The sequence below is a fragment of the Heterodontus francisci genome, chromosome 24 (genome assembly GCF_036365525.1).
Source record: "Heterodontus francisci isolate sHetFra1 chromosome 24, sHetFra1.hap1, whole genome shotgun sequence".
Taxonomy (NCBI): Eukaryota; Metazoa; Chordata; class Chondrichthyes; order Heterodontiformes; family Heterodontidae; genus Heterodontus; species Heterodontus francisci.
The window spans coordinates 27,664,483-27,686,557 of NC_090394.1; the positions used below are offsets into that span (position 1 = coordinate 27,664,483).

The window sequence follows — 22,075 nt, forward strand, 5'->3', positions numbered from 1 at the left end:
TCGGGGGGTAAAAGAAAAAATGACAATCAGAGCCAAACTCAATCATCTTTTCACCAACTGTATTCCCTTCCATCAGATGTCACAGGATAACAATCAACTAATCAATCGGGAACACTGGCTAAATTTTTCCTCAAAACAGAACTGGCTGCTTATATCCCCAACAATCCCACAATGCTGGGATGGGCCACCACCACACCACTCTACATTGTCTATTTAGCCACTTTTTCCTGCTGGTCAGAGGACATGCCAAGACCTTGGACACATTCATTATTTATAAATACTTGAATCACCTTACAACAGCAAGCCTTAAAAACATTTTAAAATCAAGTTAAAGTTTTTTTTTTAAATAAGGCTCACCCAATGACTGAGTTTATTCAATGAATAGCAGAGCGATCCAGACCAGAAAAATCCCAGATTCAATCTGGGGTGTGCATTAAATTAGCTGATTTCAGCTGGGCTGATAGTTGGGGTCACTATAGCTGCCCTTAACTCAGCTAAGTTATGGGGGAGGGAACAAAATAAATAGTCATAGCTCCTATTTCCAAATTCTCTCTTGCTGGAAATGCAAGTGTAAATGTCATCTCTCAAACATCCTTTTGACAATTACATCAAGGCTCACAATGAATGACGGCCCCTTGGTTGAGGTATGTTTTCCCTTGCATCTTATTTATGTCCTTTTCCTCTTCTCTAATATTCAATGGCTGGGAATTTTACTAGGAGGTGGTGGTTCCACCCACCAGCGGGAAGGCTGGGTGGGGGGGGGGGGGGGCGCGAGCCCTTCTCCACCAGCCCTGGAAGCCATGACCCTATTTTACAGTCCTCAGGCACTTAATTGTAAGCAGTCATGGCTTGCGCCCCTCTGAGGCAAGATGCCCTGCCTCCAAGAGCTGCCAGCTAATCAGAGGGCCAGCAGCTCTTCAGTTCCAGCAGTGCCACCAAGAGCAGTGGCCACTGCTGGGACTGCAGCAGTCCCCGGACACAGCCAGTGATGGAGGCCGGAGAAGTCGTTAAGTGGGGCTCGCTGGGGCCAATCAGCCAGGCACTGGTGAGGGGGGAGGGTCTGGTCGATCGCAAGGGTGGGGGAGATGTTCAAGGAGGAGTGGCCTGTGTCACCGGGAGGCCCTCTGTGGGGCACAGGATACCCAATGAGGAGGGCCACTCCCTCCCAGTCCACAAGGAGGCCGTTTAAATGGGCAGTCTCCCCAAGTGGCGAAGTACCCATCCGCTGCTGGTAAAATACCAGCGGTGGCGGCAAGAGGTCCTTAAGTGGCCATTAACTGGCCACTGAAGGAGCTCAATTGGCCCAAGGGCAGGTGGGCTATCTGCCACCTCCCCCAGTCCCCGCTCTCAGTGGGGGTGGGGTGGGAAGTAAAATTCTGGTATAATCTCTAGTATTAGCATTTATTTTTAAAATTCATTTTTGGAATATAGGCATCTAGTAGCCATCCCTAATTGCTCTGTGAAGGTGGTGGTAGGAATTATTGAACCACTGCAGGCCGTGTGGTCATGTTTACATCCAGTTTTTTAAAAAATGCCATGGTGGATTTAAACTTGCATCTGCATTACCAGTCCAATAACATAACCAATACACTCCCATACTGAATCATATTGGCTTTTGGCTCTGTTCCTCCCTTCCACACAGTGGTTCGTATCTGGATTTCATATGGATCTTAAAACAACCTATAGGAGTATGTGGTCACTTCCCAACACACCACCTTCTCACCCTCAAAAAGGCCCTTGAGGCTAAAGTTAATTGAAAGTTTCAAAACTAAGTGATAGATTTTTGTTAGGCAAGGGTTTTAAGGGATATGGAAGCAAGGCAGGTAAAATGGAGTTAGATATAGATCAGCCATGAACTAATTGAATGACACTCCTACTCCTGTTCCTATTTTCCTAACAGGGCTTTTGAAAGTATGGAAACCTACGTTTTAGTCTTTTTCCTCATACACATCTCACTGGGGCAAGTACTCTGGCAGCTAAGAGAGCAAACACCCATCACTAGCACCTCCACAAATGTGATGGTTTAACCAGTTGCCAGATTAGGAACAACTCCCCTTCTAACTATTCCCTCTCGACAACAATGCCACTGAAATCGGAAACTCAGCCAAGTAGATTGAACCCGTATCCCTCCACTGCACACATTATGGGCTAATTTTACCAGCTCGCTACCAATCTCAGCAGAGAGCCTCAAAGACGACGGGACGCACATGTGGGATTTGCTCCGCGGAGCCACTGCAATATTAAACGCGCTGACTCATTTACATGGCTGGGGCGATGAGGTAAGTAATTAATTCATTTATTTACATACATCAACATATTTAAATGAGGCTCCTGTCGCCTAGTGGCAGGGAGGGGGCCGCCACGAGGCCTCGCCGTCAGCGGTAATATGAGGCGGGGCCTTCCTGGCATCGAGGCCTGTGAAATTCAGCCCTATATGTTGCTCCACTCTACTCTTTTAAAATCCTAATCATCTCACAGAACTATCCTACCTTCCCAACAGCTCAAAATAAATTTCAACAAGGAACTTTGAGTTATTAGAGTACAAAATTCCTCTCAACCTTCATACTTCTAGTACTCAATTGGATTCTGATCTTGTATTTCACTGACCCTATCCACTATCCTCTGTGTAATACATGGCACTATATTCCCCAATATTAAACAGCGCAAATAAAAGCACTTCTGTTACAGTTAGTTTGCAATCATTCTTGCTCATTTTCTTTGTATTCATTCATCACCTGAGTGTGTGGCTGGCAAGGCTAGCATTTATTGCCCATCCCTAATTGCCCTTGAGGTGGTGGTGGTGAGTCTTCTTCTTGAACCGCTGCAGTCCATGTGATGTAGGTACACCCACAGTGCCGTTGGGGAGGGAGTTCCAGGATTTTGACCCAGTGACAGTGAAAGAGCAGCAATGTGTCCTTACACGTGGTAGAGGTCATGGTTTTGGAAGGTGCTGTCGAAGGAGCCTCAGCGAGTTGATGCAGTGCATCTTGTCGATAATACACATTGCTGCCACTGTGTGTCAGCAGTGGAGGAAGTGAATGTTTAAGGATGGGGTACCGATCAAGTTGCATTCAAATTAATTAGGACATCATCTGAGCTCCCAATCAGTTGCTGCTGTGTAACACAATCCAGCCAAGTATTAGTTTGTAATACATCTATAGACGAATACATAATACAAAACTTCTGAAAGTAGTGCGTACGATTTGCACAACACATCATTTTCAATTACATTTTTCAGCACCTGTAACTCATTCCATTGGCTGTTGAATCCTTTTCCTTACAACTTTAAAAATCAACAAGTGAAAAATGCAGACTGAACAAACAAAGAACAATACAGCACAGGAACAGGCCATTCGGCCCTCCAAGTCTGCGCCGATCTTGATGCCTGCCTAAACTAAAACCTTCTGCACTTCCGGGGACCGTATCCCTCTATTCCCATCCTATTTATGTATTTGTCAAGATGACTCTTAAACGTCGCTATCGTACCTGCTTCCACCACCTCCCCCGGCAGCAAGTTCCAGGCACTCACCATCCTCTGTGTAAAGAACTTGCCTCGCAGATCCCCTCTAAACTTTGCCCCTCTCACCTTAAACCTATGTCCCCTAGTAACTGACTCTTCCACCCTGGGAAAAAGCTTCTGACTATCCACTCTGTCCATGCCGCTCATAACTTTGTAAACCTCTATCATGTCGCCCCTCCACCTCCGTCGTTCCAGTGAAAACAATCCGAGTTTATCCAACCTCTCCTCATAGCTAATGCCCTCCAGACCAGGCAACATCCTGGTAAACCTCTTCTGTACCCTTTCCAAAGCCTCCACATCCTTCTGGTAGTGTGGCGACTAGAATTGCACGCAATTCTGCTCTCTGCTCCACATCAAAGCAGCAGCTGTCTCTGGGCACTATGACCTTACTGAGGTTGTGCGGAGGTATTGACAACAGATGCACAGTTTTCACATCTTCATTGAATTCACTTAGTCTTGCAAGTATGCTTGCATCATGAACCAGCACTGTATCAATTTCTGGCCTCTTTGTACCTCACGGCATTTGCCACATATATTCCACTAAAGATCAAGCTATAATTCCAGGGGCTTCCCCCCGCCTCTCATTAGAATGAGAATAGTTTTGACAAACTTGTATGGAACCCTAGTCAGGTCACGCTTAAGAAAACTGTGCACAGTTCTGGTCTCCACACTATAGAATGGACATAGAAGCACTGGAGAAAGTGCAAGAAGGACTTGCAAAGATGGAACCAGAACTGAGAGATTACTGCTGTTGCGAAAGATTGAACAGGCTAGGGCTTATTCTTTTTAAAAAAAGCATTAGACATTTTCAAAATTATGAATGGGTTGGACAGGGTAGATGTGGAGAGACTGTTTCCACTTGCGGGAGAATCCAAAATTAGGGGCGTTAATACAAGATAGTTACAAATATATCTAAGAGAAATAAAGAGAAATTTCTTTGCTCAGATTCGAGCTTGCTACCACAGGATGTGGGTGAGGCAAATAGCTTAGATACCTTCAAAGGAAATGAGACAAGTACATGAAAAAAGGGAACAGAGGAGATATGCTGAAAGGCCAAGATTAGGCAGATGTAAGTGGGGACGACCTATACTCCTTATGGAGTATAAACGCTTGCACAGACTAGTTGGGCTGAGTGACTTATTTCTATGCTGCATATTCTATGTAAATGGCCCACTTGCATATGCACAGAAAAAAGGGTCTCCTTGCATATTACCCTTCAAGAGACCAAGCCAGATGATGATCCAAACACAGGAAACTGGCTCACAGAGGCCACTCTTCCCAAATTGGAACCAAGAAAAATTACAACACAAGTGTGACTGCTATCTTGTACAACAACTATGGAGGTTACCTTAAAATGTGATAAGTCAATCTTAAACCAGTCAACATAGAAAAGTAAATATTTACCAGAGGGGGGCAACATTTCACTTTGCAAGTTTAAACCCTTAGTAAAATTAAGCCATTTAACAAAAGAGCCTGTGACTTACCCTATTTAACACTGTATCCTAAAATTGGGCCATAATTGTCATTAGCATCATTAGACAGGAGGGCGTCCAGTAACAATACTTATCATCTGCCTTAAAGCAAATCTTCAATTTTTCACGCTTGAATTTTATGTGAGGATCTACCCTTACGGCAACTGCAAGGGATTCTTAGACTCCTACAAATAGTAATGAAGCAAGCAAGCATCCTTGTCTTGTACTCTTGGCCAACTCAATCAATGCAGTTATTTTACCTGAAGCTAGCTTGCACACATCTCTTGTCCTACCGATGAAACTAGTGCCAAAGATAAATTGATAAAGCTATTGAACAAGTACCTCCATTCCATCCTGTCGAACACCTTCTCAACATCTAATCAGATGTCACTAGGTTACAATACTCACTGCAAATAGTTTGAAAACGTGTGCAAGCTTGCTTAGAGTAATAGCCTTTTGCAAATCGTACCTGATCATTACAATGGCCTGGATTTTACACTGCCGCCGCCAAAGTCGGAGGTGGTCTTAAACTATGGCGGTCCGCATGCACGGAGCACTCATCACGGAGCTGTTGTGATGTTAAATGCAGTAGCTCATTTAAATGGCCGGGGCGCACCGCCCCCCTCTCCCCCCAATGACGTGGAGGGGACGGGCAGTCCATCCCCGGCAATAGCATCAGGCGCCACTAGGTAGGGGCAGACGCCATTTTTAAAGGACTTTGAGCCTTACAGTAGAATTTAAATTTTAACGGGACATTTTTTGAAAAAAATAAAATTGACTGATCTAGACCCTCGACCACCTTTCCCCCCCTGCCACCAACAACCATACATTTAATTTCTTGCCTTCTCCCCCCACCCCCTCAAAATACGTATCTCTTGTGTACCTGACCTCCCCACCCCACCACTCCCCACAAAGTTTATAAACTTTTCTCTTCAACCCCTTCCCACCATCCCCTAGACCAATCTGGTTAGTTTGACCTCACGCCTCCCACACTGAAATACTTACCAGCTTCCCCCACCGCCCTCCCCACCCGTGTGCTGCATCGGATCTCTGAACGGAGATTCGAAGGCATGGCAGTCCTGGCCGCTGCCACCAATATGGCACCAAAACAGATGGCAGGAGAGACTAAGTATTTAATTAATTTAACTAAATTACCATATTTAAATTTTGGTTCCATCACTGAGCGGTGGGGAGGGGGAGCCATCACGAGGCCTTGCTGCTGCCAGCAATATCGGGCCTTGCCTTCCCAGCCTCTATGTCTGTGGTGGGCCTCTCCCAGAGGCAATTTTCCGGGGACCCCCCCACCCCCCGCCAAGACCGCCGTGGCAGGGGGACTGTAAACTCCACCCCAATTTGTGGAACCACTGCTTCCGTATGCAATGTCAGCACCTTTGTAATTTCTTAGCAGTCAATATTTAATAGCAAGATAAGCCTGTAGCTGTAAATAGTGGAATTTACCAACCCTGAAAAAACAGCACTACTGAGAGATTAGTATCCAGAGATATCTATCCAAAAGGCTTTCCAGGAATAGTGGCTCCAACTTGAACAGGAATTTATTTTGTACTCACCCAAGCCCTATAGCATGTCCCCAGACTCTTCACCTCAACCAGCTATAAAGCTCTTTCCACCTCAACTAGCTGTAAAAAGACCTCTTGTATGTCCACTATTGCCCTTTGCATCTAAGTTAGTTCTTTAAAAAAAAATCAGATAAAACTTGCCTAACTTTGGAATCTAAAGCCTATAAAAACAGGGCCATGCTCAACAGATTGCTGCCCGAGATTCCGACTAGTATAGAAGATTACACAATTCACAAAGTTCCTGGTTAATTTTAATGGGATCCGTCTGCAACTCTGTTCTATTCCTGATCACAGTTTGCGGCAGCTGCCTCATCGTGTTGCAGCCATCTTAAAAAAACATTTTAAAACTTGTGTCTGCCCTGTCTTCCCATTTTACTTCCATTCTATTTTCCACGTTCTCCTTCTCTATTTTTAATTCAAACTACTGTGATCCCATTTCAAATTAACATGCCTTATACTAGCTACTTATTTCTTAAACTTTGCTCTCCCAAGTGTTACTGTTCTTTTGGGAAAAGAGACGCTTTGCCCACCCATCCCCCAGCCCCCCCACTGCTGAAATAAAATTGGTCTCCAGTGGTCTGAAAAAAAAAAGTCTTTGAACCTGGTTTCTACCCAATTAGTAATCCAACACCAACATCGCCAAGCAATATATATATTTATATATCTGACCAGATTAACCTTTGACATTTCTACACATTAAACCAGGTGGTACTGAAATTATCTTCTTCACTGAGCTAATAGCCCAACTGTGCATATACAAGTTAATCCTTACTGCATCACAGGCAAGATAATAAAAGACTAGCTTCAGTCATAGTAAGGAACATGACAGAAGAATAGCCTCTACAGCTGTTGTAAAAATACTTGCTTAAAATGAACCAAAACCTATAGTTCAATGAAATAAAAGCAAAATACTGTGGATGCTGGAAATCTGAAATAAAAACAGAAAGTGCTGGAAATGCTGAAAGGTCACAGACCTGAAACGTTAACTCTGCTTCTCTCTCCGCAGATGCTGTCAGACCGGCCTATTTCCAGCACTTTGTTTTTATTTCATATAGTTCAATGCATTGATAATGAACTCTGCTTTCACTTATCTGTTGCTTTAAACAAACATGCACAGAACAAAATTAACTCCAACATAGCAAAGAACCGAAATACAACATGGTTCCCAATGCTTTGTCATGGAAGTTAACAGGATTTTGTAACCACAATTCTGGTGCAGTAAACTGCCCATCTCAGAGTAGCCTAGACCACTCTAGCAGTCATCCTGCTCTCACATGCACTCTCCTAACACCAAGTCTCTTCCACCTCCCAGGAGGAGACTGGGCCATACAGTGCCACTCTCTCATTGGAAACAAGATAGATACAATTCTCAGCGTTTGAGGCTCCTACCTGATGGTACCAGTGGGTGAGGGGATGGGGCTGACCAGGTCAATGTTCGGATCAGGAATGTTAATTTTGAGTGGTGAGATCTGCGGGCGTAGCGGACGGATGGGAGACTGTGGCTGCTCCTCCTTCACCTCCTGCTTACTGTAAAGCGATGTAAATGTGATCTTTATCACAGTGCTGGGAAAACGAAACATACACCTAAAAGGGGAAAAGGAGAAGAGTCAAAAAGGGATTATGGAAAAGAACAGATCACATAAACAGTCCAGATACGATATTAATCCAACCTATCAAGCTGCATGAACAAGGCTAATATTTCTTTCACTACAAAGCAATCCATTGATTACTAAGACACAAAGGTTTAAGTTTTCAAACCTCGCCTACGAACTCCCTGATACCCATCAAAAATCAAGTACACTAGCATTTTCCCTTTAGTTGCACAAACAGCAAAACCACTGCATTCTCAGCTTCCCAGGCTGCCCGAGGACATCACAAACACGCTACCCATATGTAATTCATTCTTTTGTATTTTCAGGATCAGGGTGTCTCAGTGCATGAATTGCAAAAGATTAGTATGCAGGTTCAGCAAGTAATTAGGAAAGCTAATAGAATGTTATTGTTTATTGCGAGCGGAATTGAATAAAAAGTAGGACGGTTATGCTTCAGTTATACAGGGCATTGGTGAGACTACATCTGGAGTACTGTGTACAGTATTGGTCTCCTTATTTAAGGAAGGATGTAAGTGCTTTGGAAGGAGTTCAGAGAATGTGTACGACTAATACCTGGAATAGGCGAGTTGTCTTATGAGGAAAGACTGGACAGGCTAGGCTTGTATCTGCTGGAGTTTAGAAGAGTAAGAGGTGACTTGATTGAAACATACAAAATCCCGAGGGGTCTTGACAGGGTGGATGTGGAAAGGATGTTTCCCCTCATGGGACAATCTAGAACTAAACGTCACTATTTAAAAATAAGATGTCGCCCATTTAAGAGAGAGATGAAGCGAAATTTTTTCTCTCAAGAGGGTCGAGTGTCTTTGGAACTCTCTTCCTCAAAAGGCAGTGAAAGCAAAAGTCTTTGAATATTTTTAAGGCAGAGGTAGACAGATTCTTGACAAGGGGGTGAAAGGTTAGCGGGGCTGAAAGGTTATCAGGGGTAGGCGGGAATGCGAATTAGAGGTTACAATCAGATCAGCCATGATCTTATTGAATGGTGGAGCAGGCTGGAGGGGGCAAGTGGCCTACACCTGCTCCTAATTCGTATGTATGTTTGTACTTCTGCTGACATGTCCTACCCTGAAGCATTAACCTCTGTCTGTACGGAGTGCAGACTGCAAGCTGAGTGTGGAGATTTGAATTTGGTGTGTGGGGATTTTAAGTGTAGTTATCTTTATAAAAGTCTGGTCTGCAGTTAGCATTTAACTGGGATTTACCCTCTAGATAAAGTAGGGTTAAAGAAGTAAAGTAGGGTTAAGAAAGTGGCACAGTGGCGCAGTGGTTAGCACCGCAGCCTCACAGCTCCAGGGACCCGGGTTCAATTCTGGGTACTGCCTGTGCGGAGTTTGCAAGTTCTCCCTGTGTCTGCGTGGGTTTCCTCCGGGTGCTCCGGTTTCCTCCCACAAGCCAAAAGACTTGCAGGTTGATAGGTTAATTGGCCATTATAAATTGCCCCTAGTATAGGTAGGTGGTAGGGAAATATATAGGGACAGGTGGGGATGTGATAGGAATATGGGATTAGTGTAGGATTAGTATAAATGGGTGGCTGATGGTCGGCACAGACTCGGTGGGCTGAAGGGCCTGTTTCAGTGCTGTATCTCTAAACTAAAAGTAAAGTTTCTTACAGTCTTAGGCAGGGATTAAGAGGCTCTACTGCAGAGTAGCTGATTAGTTAAGTAGCTGACCAGTCAAATCTGGTTGCTGCAGTTTCTGCTTCAAAAAGGTATAAATACAGAGGTCTGGGTGCAGCCTGCAAACAGTGTGCAGATTGCAAGCTGAGTGTAAAGATTTGAGTTTGGTGAGTGGCAAGTTCGGTGAAAGGGGAAGAGGTGCTCCATTTTTCTACTTTTTTAACCCTCCATTATTTGGTTCCTGCTTCGATGCAGTGGAAGGAACTGTTTGGTGACTACCTGGAAAGCTTATAATAAATAGTCTGTGAAGTTAAGGTATGGCAGCTCTGCCGAGTGGAATGTACAGCCTGTGGCATGTGGGAAGTCATGGACGTACCCTGTGTCCTAGAGAAACACATCTGCATGAAGTGTCACCGGCTGCAGAAGCTCGAGCTTTGGGTTTCGGAACTCGAGCGGTGGCTGGAGTCACTGTTGTGCATCCGCAAGGCAGAGGACTACGTGAATAGCATGTTTAGGGAGGTGGTCACACCGCAGGTTAGGAGCATGCAGGCAGATAGGGAATGGGTGACCGTCAGGCAGTCTGAGAACACCAGGCAGGTAGTGCAGGAGTCCCCTGATATGATCTAATTTGCTAATCGGTTTTCCATTTTGGATACTGGTGAGTGCAGTCGCAGCCAAGTTTGTGGCATCACAGGTGGCTCAGCGGCGCAGGAGGGGCGGAAGAGTGAAAGAGCAGTAGTGATAGGGGATTCGTTAGTTCGAGCAACAGACAGGCATTTCTGCGGCAGTAAATGTGACTCCAGGATGATGTATTGCCTCCCTGGTGTCAGGGTCAAGGATATCACTGAGAAGCTGCAGGACATTCTTTTGGGGGACGGTGAACAGCCAGAGGTCGTGGTCCACATTGGTACCAATGACATAGTTAAGGCGGCGGATGAGGTCCTGAAAGCAGATTTTTAGGCAGCTACGAAGGAGACTAAAAAGCAGGACCTCAAAAGCAGTAATCTCAGGATTACTCCCAGTCCCACGTGCAAGTGAGCATAGGAATAGGAGAATCGAACGATTGAGCTGGAGAACTGGTGTAGGAGGGAGGGCATCAGATTTCTGAGACAATTGGACCGGTTCTGGGGCCGGCGGGACCTGTACAAGATAGACGAGTTGCATCTTAGCAGGACTGCGACGAATATCCTCGCAGGGAGATTTGCTACGGCTGTTGGGGAGGGTTTAAACTAAATTGTCAGGAGGTGGGAACCTGAGAGGGAGCTCAGATTGGTAGAAAGCAAAACTGGTAACTTGTCTAGGGTGTGGGAACCAGCAGCAAGTATTAGAGAGGAATACCAAGGTGCACAGAATGCTGGGCGAGTTAGAGAGCATGACAGTAGGGAATAGTACATTATTAGGTGGGGTCAGAGTAAGGGATGAAGTAATAAAGTCTGAATCAGGGTTAATGTATGTGAATGCACAGAGTGTGGTTAATAAGACTGGTGAGGTAAAGGTGCAGATTGCCATGTGGAAATATAATGCTGTGGCTGTAACAGAGACCTGGCTCAAAGAAAGGCAGGACTGGGTGTTAAATATTCCTGGATACAAGGTGTTCACGAAAGATAGGAAAGGGAAAAACAGGCAGGGGTGGCGGTATTGATTGAGGAGAACATTGCAGTGCTGGGGAAAAAGGATGTCCCAGAGGGGTCGAGGACAGAATCAATTTGGCTAGAGCCAAGGAACAAAAAAGATGCAGTTACATTACTCGGTGTTAAATATAGGTCACCAGGCAGTGGCAAGGACATGGAGGAACAAAAATGCAAGGAAATTACAGAGAGGTGCAAAAATTATAGGGTAGTTATAATGGGGGACTTTAATTATCCAAACATTGACTGGGATAATAGTAGTGTAAAGGACAGTGAGGGGCAAGAATTCCTAGAGTGTGTTCAGGAAAATTTTCTGCAACAAAATGTTGCTAGTCCAAAGAGAAAGGAGGTACTGTGAGACCTGAAATAAAAACAAGAAATGCTGGAAATACTCAGCAGGTCTGGCAGCATCTGTGGAGAGAGAAGCAGAGTTAACGTTTCGGGTCAGTGACCCTTCTTCGGAACTCGGCTGTCTGTACTGTGAGACCTGGTTCTTGGGAATGAGGTGGGCCAAGTGGATGAAGTATCAGTAAGAGAGCTTTTAGGAGATAGTGATCATTGTATCATAAAGTTTAGGTGGACTATGGAAATGGACAAAGAGCAATCCAGGGCAAGAATAATTAACTGGGGAAGGCCAACGTCAATGGGGTAAGAATGGAGCTGGAGCGAATAGATTGGGGTCAAAAACTGGCAGGAAAACCAGTAGATGAACAATGGGCTAGCTTCAAAGAGGAGCTTGTTTGAGCACAGTCAAGGTATGTTTCCTCAAAGGGGAAAAGTAAGGCAAACAAATCCAGAGCTCCCTGGATGACAAAAGAGGTAGAGATTAAGAGAAAGAAGAAAAAGTGTGCTTATGACAGATGCCAGGTAGAAAATACTAGAGAACCAGGCTGAACATAGAAGGTCCAGAGAGGAAGCGAAAAAGCAAATGAGAGAGAGAGCATGAAAAGAGACTGGCAGATAGCATTAAAAGGAAATCCCAAAGTTTTCTATCGGCATATAAATAGTAAAAGGGTGGTAAAAGGAGAAAAGGAGGAGTGAGACCAATTAGGGACCAGAAAGTGGATTTACACATGGAGGCAGAGGGCATAGCTGAGGTATTAAATGAATACTTGGCATCTGTCTTCACCAAAGAAGATGCAACCCAGGCAATGTTGAAAGAGGAGGTAAGTCAGACATTAGAGGGGTTTAAAATTGATAAATAGGAAGTATTAGAGAGGCTGTCTGTACTTAAAGTGGATAAAGCACCAGTGCTGGATGAGATGCATCCAAGGATACTGAGGGAAGTGAGGGTGGAAATCGCAGAGGCACTGGCCATAATTTTTCAGTCTTCCTTAGACTTGGAGGTGGTGCCAGAGGACTCGAGAATCGCAAATGTCACACCCTTGTTCAAAAAAGGATGTAATGATAAACCCAGCAACTACAGGCTGGGTTTAACTTCGATGGTGGGAAAACCTCTAGAAGAAATAATTTGGGACAAAATCAATAGTCACATGGACAAATGCAAGATAATTAAGGAAAGCCAGAATGGATTTCTGAAGGGAAAATCACGTTTAACTAACTTGCTGGAGTTTTCTGAGGAGGTAACAGAGAGGGTTGATGAAGGCAATGCTGTTGATTTAGTGTACATAAAGTTTGGAAAGGAGTTTGATGCAGTGCACACAACAGGAATGTGAGCAAACTTGTAGCTCATGAAATAAGAGGGACGGTAGAAACATGGACACGAAATTGGCTGAGTGACAGGAAACAAAGAGTTGTGGTTAATGGAGGTTTATCAGGCTAGAGGAAGGTTTGTAGTGGAGTTCCCCAGGGGTCAGTGTTGGGACCCTTGCTTTTCCTAATACATATTAAATGACCTAGACCTTGGTGTACAGGGCACAATTTCAAAGTTTGCAGATGATACAAAGCTTGGAAGCATTGTGAACAGTGAGGAGGATAGTGTAGAACTTCAAAAAGGACATAGACAAGTTGGTGGAATGGGCAGACAGGTGGCAGATGAAGTTCAATGCAGAGAAATGTAAAGCGATTCATTTTGGTAGGAAGAACATGGAGAGACAATATAGAATAAAGGGTACAATTCTAAAGGGGGTGCAGGAGCAGAAAGACCTAGGTATATATATGCATAGGTCACTGAAGGTGGCAGGACAGGTTGAGAGAGCAGTTAATCAAGCATACAGTATCCTGGGCTTTATTAATAGGGGTGTGGAGTACAAGAGCAAGGAAGTTATGTTGAACTTGTATAAGACACTAGTTCGGCCTCAGCTGGAGTATTGCATGCAGTTCTGAGCGCCGCACCTGAGGAAAGATGAGAGGATACTGGAGAGAGTACAGAAAAGATTCAGGAGAATGGTTCCAGGTATGAGGAATTTCAGTTATGAAGATAGATTGGAGAAGTTAGGACTGTTTTCCTTGGAGAGGGTTGAGAGGTGATTTGATAGAGGTATTCAAAATCATGAGGGGCTGGACAGAGTAGACAGAGAGAAACTGTTCCCACTTGTGAAAGGATTGAGAATGAGACGGCACAGATTTAAAGTATTTGGTAAGAGAAGCAAAAGTGACATGAGGAAAAACGTTTTCATTCAGCGAGTGGTTAAGGTCTGGAATGCGCTGCCTGAAAAGGTGGTGGAGGCAGGTTCAATTGAAGAATTCAAAAGGGAATTAGACAGTTTTATGAAAAAGAAGAATGTGCAGGGTTATGGGGAGAAGGCAGAGCAATGTAGCTGAGGGAGTTGCTCTTTCAGAGAGCTGGTGTGGACATGATGGGCTGTATGGCCTTCTTCTGCACTGTAACAATTCTGTGATTCCCTCCCTTCTCCTCCCACTATGACTAATCCATTATGTATTTTTGATAGTCTATTTCAGACTTCCAGTATCTGCCATTTTTCTTCTTACAATTATACAACTTGTGTAAAGCAGGACCACTGTGAAGCCAGTGAAACAGGAAACACTAAGTCACAGATTGCCAACAGCAAATTGTCAGTACTGGATTTCTGTCCCATAGAATATGAAGTACAATAGGAATAACTGATAGTGTTGTGATGCATGCCAGGATCCGTAGAAGATAGCACAGCTGATCATCAGCACTGAATTGCGAATATTTACAGCATTCAGCAATCTGGTTATTGGCCCCTGGCACTCAGCTATTTCAGAAAGTAATCCAGACAGCAGCAGAAGTAGCTGAACAAATGGTCTCAATCTTAGTGATGAAAGATGTCCACAAGCTCCTCATACTTGATGGTGAGGCTGGAAGTGGCAGTGTTTTAAGGAAACAGCAGTGGAAAAAAGCAGCTGGGAGATCCAAGTGGTAAGGGATACAAGGAAATGGTGCAAGGTGGCACTCTATGATCTAGCTTACATGTACAAGCCAGGCAGTCAACTTAATTTTCAGGTCACTGGACTGAGGCACAGTCCATAATAGGTCAGGTCAGCAAGAGAGAAAAAGCTTTGCCAACCTATATAGGTAAGTATCAAAATTCAGGTCTCTGGGCCCCTCTGAAGACAGCAGTATCACCTCATTTACTTTATAGCACTTCGACTGAAGTCAGAGCTGCTGTTGGCAGCAGCATGGAAATAAAGAATTGCTCATATAATTGTAAGGAACATGAAAGATCAGGCTGACTGGTGGTGCAAAACAGGAACTTACTTTTAAAAGGGACATGGTTTATAAAACTTTCGGGGGAGGGTAGCCAATGGCATTTAAAAAGAAAACACAATTTGGTAACATCCTGTTCTGCACAGAGAAAAATAGGTGGACTACCAGAGTTTCTAAACAGCAACAGTATTACATTCCAATCCCTTCTTGGTTAAAAAAAAAATGCTGATAATCCAATTTAATTAAAACTAAACTTCACTGGTATGAAAGACGACCTCCAGATTAACTGAATGGGAAAATTGAACAGCAGACCAGCAGTGAAAGAACGCTGGAGAAGATACAAGTCCAGAGAAGAACACAAGAATTAGCAGCAGGAGTATGCCTGCCAGCCCCTCGAGCCTGATCCACCATTCAATAAGATCATGGGTGATCTGATTGTGGCCTCAACTCCACTTTCCTGTTTGTCCCCCATAACCCTAGACTCCCTTGTCAATCAAAAATCTATCTAACTCAGCTTTGAATATATCCAATGACCCTGCCTCCACTGGTCTCTAGGGAAGAGAATTCCACAGAGTAACAACCCTCAAAAGAAAAAAATTCTCATCTCAGTCTTAATTGGGAGACCCCTTATTTTTAAACTGTGTCCCCTAGTTCTAGACTCCACCACAAGGAGAAACATCTTCTCAGCATCCACCCTGTCAAGTCCCCTCAGGAACTTACAGGTTTCAAAAAAATCATCTCTTATTCTTTTAAACTCCAGTGGGTATCAGCCCAACCTGCTCAACCTTTCCTCATAAGATCTCTCCATCCCTGGAATCAGTCGAATGAACTTTCTCTGAACTGCTTCTAAAGCAATTATATCCTTTCTTAAGTGAGAGACCAAAACTGTATGCAGTACTCCAGATGTGGTCTAAGGCCCCGTACAGCAGCAGCAACACTTCCCTACTTTTATACTTGATTCCCCTTGCAATAAACGCCAACATTCCATTTGCCTTCCGCATCACTTGGTGTACCTGCATACTAACTTTTTGTGATTCATGTACTAGAATACGCAGATCCCTCCTACACAGTTCTGCATCTCTCTCCATTCAAATATACTGCTTTTCTATTCTTCCTGCCAAAGTGGACAAGTTCACATTTTCCCACATAAGACTCCGTCTGCCAAATTTTTGCCCACTATGTCATGAGCACGTACTATGCTGAACAATGATTGTTTAATCCAGGGCTGAAAACCTGAATTAAATTTTATAAAAAGGAAAAAAGGAACAGATAAAAGGTGACCGCTAGCAGCTAAAATGGCCACCGCAATTTACATGACAATATCCTGCATTCCAATGCCTCGAGGTGGAGACAGATTTTCTGGCCAGTCCCCTCCAAAACAATGACTTGCAGAATTTTGAGTGAATTATCTGTCCTGCTCCCACTAACAAGACATTAAGGCATCACTTGGGACATTAAACTGGTGGAGATGAACCACTCAAACTTAAATCACTTGAACAATGGGACCCTGGTTGAGAGAAGGAAATTCCTAGACATGAACTGATTAAGTTGCAAGAAAGAATACACAATGATAGCCAGCATGTTGAGTCATTGGGTGACAGTCATGTGACAGACCCACCATCTCTGTGTTTAAGCTGGTGTTTTCTCTGCAGCAAGAGACATGCAACTAGACACCAGCCAGAGAAGAACCAAGTGGGGTCTCTCGCTTGCTCTCTCTCTCCAATCCACCTTACGAGCTTCGAACCCTACCTGCTGGCCGCAACCACCTAGGCCTATCACTGTTGCAGACAGACAGCCCATGATGGAAATCATCTGCCTCGCTATTCTCCAGGAGAACCATCAAGCCAGCTGGTCACATCTGCAAGCTGGAAGCCTCGGGACCACCAAATTTAGCCAGAAGCCAGCCGAGTCACCAAACCCCAAAGATTGTATACCCCTTTTTATTGCTCTGAACGCGAATCCAACCAATCTATGCTTCCCCACTCTATAACCTATTTGTATGTGAACCCTGAGAGAGCGTGTGTGTGTATGTGAAAGGAAGTTCGAGCACAGTTTATTTTACGAAGATCGGTTTAAGTACAATAGAGCTAACCTCTTTCCTTGTCAACTCCAGAAAACCCATCCGACTGGTTCTTCTATGATCATAACACGTAAATGGTTAAACACTCACTGAAATGGCAAATACATCCACTTTCAAAAAGTAAAAGAAATAAACCTTCGACCCCTCCTCACCTGATCGTGACAACTCACTTAACCTATCTAAATCCCTTTGTAGGCTCTTTATGTCCTCGTGACAGCTTACTTTCCTACCTGTCTTTGTGCCATCAGCAAATGTAGCTATCATACATTCCGTCCCTTCATCCAAGTCATTGATATAGACTAAATAGTTGGGGCCCCAGCACTGATCCCTGTGGCACTCCACTAGTAACGGCTTTCCAACCCAAAAATGATCCATTTCTCCCTACTCTCTGCTTCTTGTTAGTTAACCAATCTTCTATCCATGCTAATATGTTAGCCCCAACACCATGAGCTCTGACTGTGTAGTAACGTGGCACCTTATTGAATGCCTTTTTGAAATCCAAGTACACCCCATCTATGGGTTCCCCTTTATCCACCTTGCTTGCTACTTCCTCAAATAACTCTAATAAATCAGTCAAAAATGGTTTCCCTTTCACAAAAGCATGTTGACTCTGCCTGATTGCATTATGATTTTCTAAATGTCCTGCTATTACTCATTAATAATGGATTCCAGCATTTTCCGTATGACAGATGTTAGGCTAACCGACCTATAGTTTCCTGCTTTCTATCTCTCTCCTTTCTCGAATAAAGATGTTGTATTTGCGATTTTCTAATCCACTGGGCCCTTTCCAGAATCTAGGGAATGTTGGAAGATCACAACCAATGCATCTACTACCTCTGCAGCCACTTCTTTGAAGAGCCTAGGATGCAAGCCACCAGCTCCAGGGGATGTGTCAGCTTTTAGTTCTAATAGTTTTCCCAGTACCTTTCCCGTAGTGATTTGTTTTAAGTTCTTCCCTGTTATCCCTTGTTTTAAAGTATTCTTGGGATTTTTTTTGTGTCTTCTACAGTGAAGACGGACACAAAATACCCCTGTTTAATGCTTCTACTATTTCCTTGTTTCCTATTATTAATTCCCCAGTCTCACTCTCTAAGGGACCAACGCTCACTTTAGTTACTCTTTTCCTTTTTAAAAACTTGTAAAAACTCTTATCTGTTTTTATATTTCTAGCTAGCATGCTCTCATACTCTAATTTCTCCCTCTTTTTTTTAAAAAGTCATTCTTTGCTGGTTTCTAAAATCTGTCCAATCTTCTGATCTACCACTAATCTTTGCAGTATTCTACACTTTTTCTTTCAATCTGATACTATCCTTAACTTCCTTATTTAGCTACGAATGGTACATCCTTCTCAGAGAGTCTTTCTTTTTCGATGAAACATTTCATAACTCTCAAAGATATATTTCCTTAAATGTCTGCCACTGCTGCTCTACTGTCCTACCTTTTAATTTATTTTCCCAGTTCACTTTAGCCAACTCTGTCCTCATACCTTTGTAATTACCTTTATTTAAGTTTAAGACGCTAGTTTTAGACCCAAACTTCTCACCCTCAAACTGAATGTAAAATTCTGTCATGTTATGATCACTGTTGGCTCGAGGCTCCTTTACTATGAGGTCATTAATTAATCCTGTCTCGTTGCACATTACCAGGTCCAGAATAGCCTGCTCCCTAGTTGGCACTAGAACATGCTGCTCTAAGAAATTGTCCCGAATGCTCTCTATGAACTCATCTTCCAGGCTACCTTTGCCAATCTGATTCGTCCAATCTATATGAAGATTGAAATCACCCATGATTATTGCAGTACCTTTCTTACAAGCCCCCATTATTTCTTCCTGTATTGTCTGTCTTATAGCGTAAGGAACCCCATAAACTACTCCCACAAGTGACTGCTTACCGTTGCAATTTCTTATCTCTACCCAAACTGATTCTACGTCTTGATCTTCTGAACTAAGATGATCTCTCACTACTGCACTGTCATCCTTAATTAACAGAGCTACCCCACTACCTTTTACTCGCTTCTTGTCCTTCTGAAATGTCAAATACCCTTGAATATTTAGGTCCCAGCTTTGGTCACCTTGCAACCACATCTCTGAAATGGCGATCAGGGCATAATTTATTTCTATTTATGCTATCAGTTCATCCGTTTTGTTATGAATGCTGCACACATTCAGATAGAGCCTTTAATTCTGTCTTTTTACCATTACTGAAACTCTGGACTTATCGGCTGGTGCACTCTTCAGTGTAAATGCTCAGTCTCTTCCTGCCACACTCTGGTTATCATTACCCATATCATTACCCTACTCTATTGCCTAGTCCTTTCTCTTTAATTTACCACATCCCCCCTCACACTATTTAGTTTAACTAGGAGTGAAAATCAGAAGCACAGGTTCAATAGATTAAAAGAAGCCACCGTAAAAATGAGCTTTAAACAACCATGTGATAACACAGAGGAAATCTGAGGTACAGAAAGGAAGCAATTAAAATGATCAAGGCTCTAAATGGGAGTACGAGAGAAGGCTGTTGGTCACGTTATTGGGAAATAGCAAAGGTTTTTCTAAGAAATAAGACAATAGTCAAAAAAAGGGATTGAGACTTAAGAGATGAAGAAGGGGGCCAATCTTGTACACGAACCTGAGAACGTCAAATGCTAACTAAGTATTCTGAATGTGTTTTTACAGAGTATGGTGAAAGTAGGACTAAAGAAGCATCTGAGAGTAGAAGATTAAAGTCTTATTGCAATTATAAAGGGCGTTGGTCAGACGATACTTGGAGTACAGTGCAGTTTTGATTTCCTTACCCAAGGAAGGATATATTTGTCTTGAAGGGAGTTCAACAAAAGTTTCACTAGACGGATTCAGAGGGTGAGGGGATTATCTTACGAGGAGAAATGGAGATGACTAGGCCTCTATTCCCTAGAATATAGACAAATGCGAGGTGATCGCACTGGAACATGTATTTTTTTTTTATAAAGGGCTTGATTGGATAGATGTTAGGAGGATGTTTCGTGTGGCTGGGGCATCTAGAACTAGTGGTTACAGTCTCCGAATAAGGGATCAGCTATTTAGGACTGATACGAGGAGAAATTTCTTCACTCAAAAGGTTTGTGAATCTTTGTAATTCTATACGCCGGAGCTGTAGATGCTCAGTCATTGGGCTGGATTTTACTTTAGGCGAGCAGGAATTCACCACAGACGGTGGCGAACCCGCTTCTGTCTAGCCCAGGGATCCATCCCGCATTTTATGGGTCCCTGCCAATCGGTGGGACGGCAGCTCAGTCCCAGCAGCACCACTGGGAGCGGTGGCCACTGCTGGGACTGCAGCCCAGCCGACCTGATGGAGCCAGGAGTCCAGGCAAGTTGGGCTTGCCTCACCACGGGGATCAGTCCTTCCCTGGCGAGGCTAGAGTGGTTGTTTGAGGGGAGAGGGGGCATCTTGGATCCCGGGGGTGGGTTGGGAGGCGGGCGCGGCCCTCAAACAGGCACCCTGTGCCCAACTGCCATGGCCACCCCCCCCCCCCCCCCCCGGGGCATGGAAAGGCCAGCAGCTATCACTGGGCGGCCTTTCACATCCCCAGCACACCCGCTTGCCACAGGTAAAATACCCATGGAGGCGGGCGAAGGCCCTTAATTGGCCACTCAAGGGCCTTGATTGGCTTTGGGCGGGCGGGCAGGCCGTTTCCCCCCCACCCCCCAACTTCTGACGTAGTAAACTTGACCGGAGGTGGGAGTGGGGCGGGTAGGTCTCCTGGAGCCTCCCGCTCAATTTTATGCCGCTCCCACACCACCATCCGACCCGCTGGGGTGGAGTAAAATTCAAGCCCATTGAGTATATTCAAGATGGAGAGTGATAGATTTTTGGATTCTGAGGGAATTAAGGAATATGGGGATATTGCGGAAATGTGGTGTTGAGGTAGATCAGCCATGAGCTTATTGAATGGCGGAGCAGGTTCAAAGGGCTGAATGGCCTACTCCTGCTCCTATTTCTTATGTTATGAGAATGTGAAATGTCCCCTACTAAAGATGAGTATTCAAAAGGAAATTTGTTAATGTGCTTAAAAATAGATGGCAGGCATCCCAAAATATTGATGGTGTTTGAGGAGGAGATAAATATTTGAACCAAAAACCTCTGGAAATGGGAATTATGCTATGGGTGACAATTTTTTTTTTCAATAAAAGGGTGGGTAAGAGGAAAAAGATCAGCCAGGAAATTAATGACTAACTTGTTTCATGTTGGTTGTGGATAAACTCTTCGAGTCCATATTATGGTATGAAATTAATGATCACTTCTCGAGTCATGGGCTAATCAGGAAGAGTCAGCATGGATTTGTAAAGGGCAGATCATGGTTGACTATTTTTTTGAGGAAGATCAGAATGTATGGATAAAAGAGAATGCAATGAGTGTTATATGTATGGATTTCCACAAGGTACTTAGTGCTATATAGGAGGCTGGCCACAAAAGTTAAGACACATGGCATTAATTAGAAGATAGCCACATTAAGAGGTGTCTCATTTGAATATGGCATTTCTGATAATGCAGTACTCCCCTATTATTGCTGAAGTGCCAGCTTAAAGCAAGCGCTCAAGTTCTGGAATGAAGCTTGAACCCATGATCATCTGACTCATGGGCAAGAGTATCAAAGAAAATGATATTGATGTTTGCTGCAGATACCAAGTAAGGGCTTTGACAAACAGAATGCAAGAGGTTGCAGGAAAACAGACATGTTAACAGAGTAAGCAGATAGCTGGCAGAAAGAACTCAATGCAGAGGAGGTGTACATTTTGCAGCAAAAAGAACAAAGGAAGTATATCCGAAATTACACACCTCTTAAGGAGTGGAAGAAGAGAGTTTTAAAGGTGCAGATATTCAAATCTTTTAAACGATTGGACTGCAAATAGAAAAGGTCAACATCAAATGGGATGCTGGGTGTTGTAAATAGACCACAAAGTATAAAAGGAAGGAAGTGACCGTGAATTGGTAAAACGC

The 22,075-nt window shown here is 43.8% G+C and overlaps 1 protein-coding gene across 1 annotated transcript in view; it reads right to left on the reverse strand.

Annotated features, from left to right (window-relative positions):
• Positions 1–22,075, reverse strand: part of foxk1 (forkhead box K1) — a 165,369-nt gene that overhangs the window by 80,461 nt on the left and 62,833 nt on the right. The window contains exon 2 of the mRNA XM_068055805.1: positions 7,959–8,153. Within this exon, the coding sequence (XP_067911906.1) occupies positions 7,959–8,153 (195 nt within the window). The remainder of the gene's footprint in view (positions 1–7,958; positions 8,154–22,075) is intronic.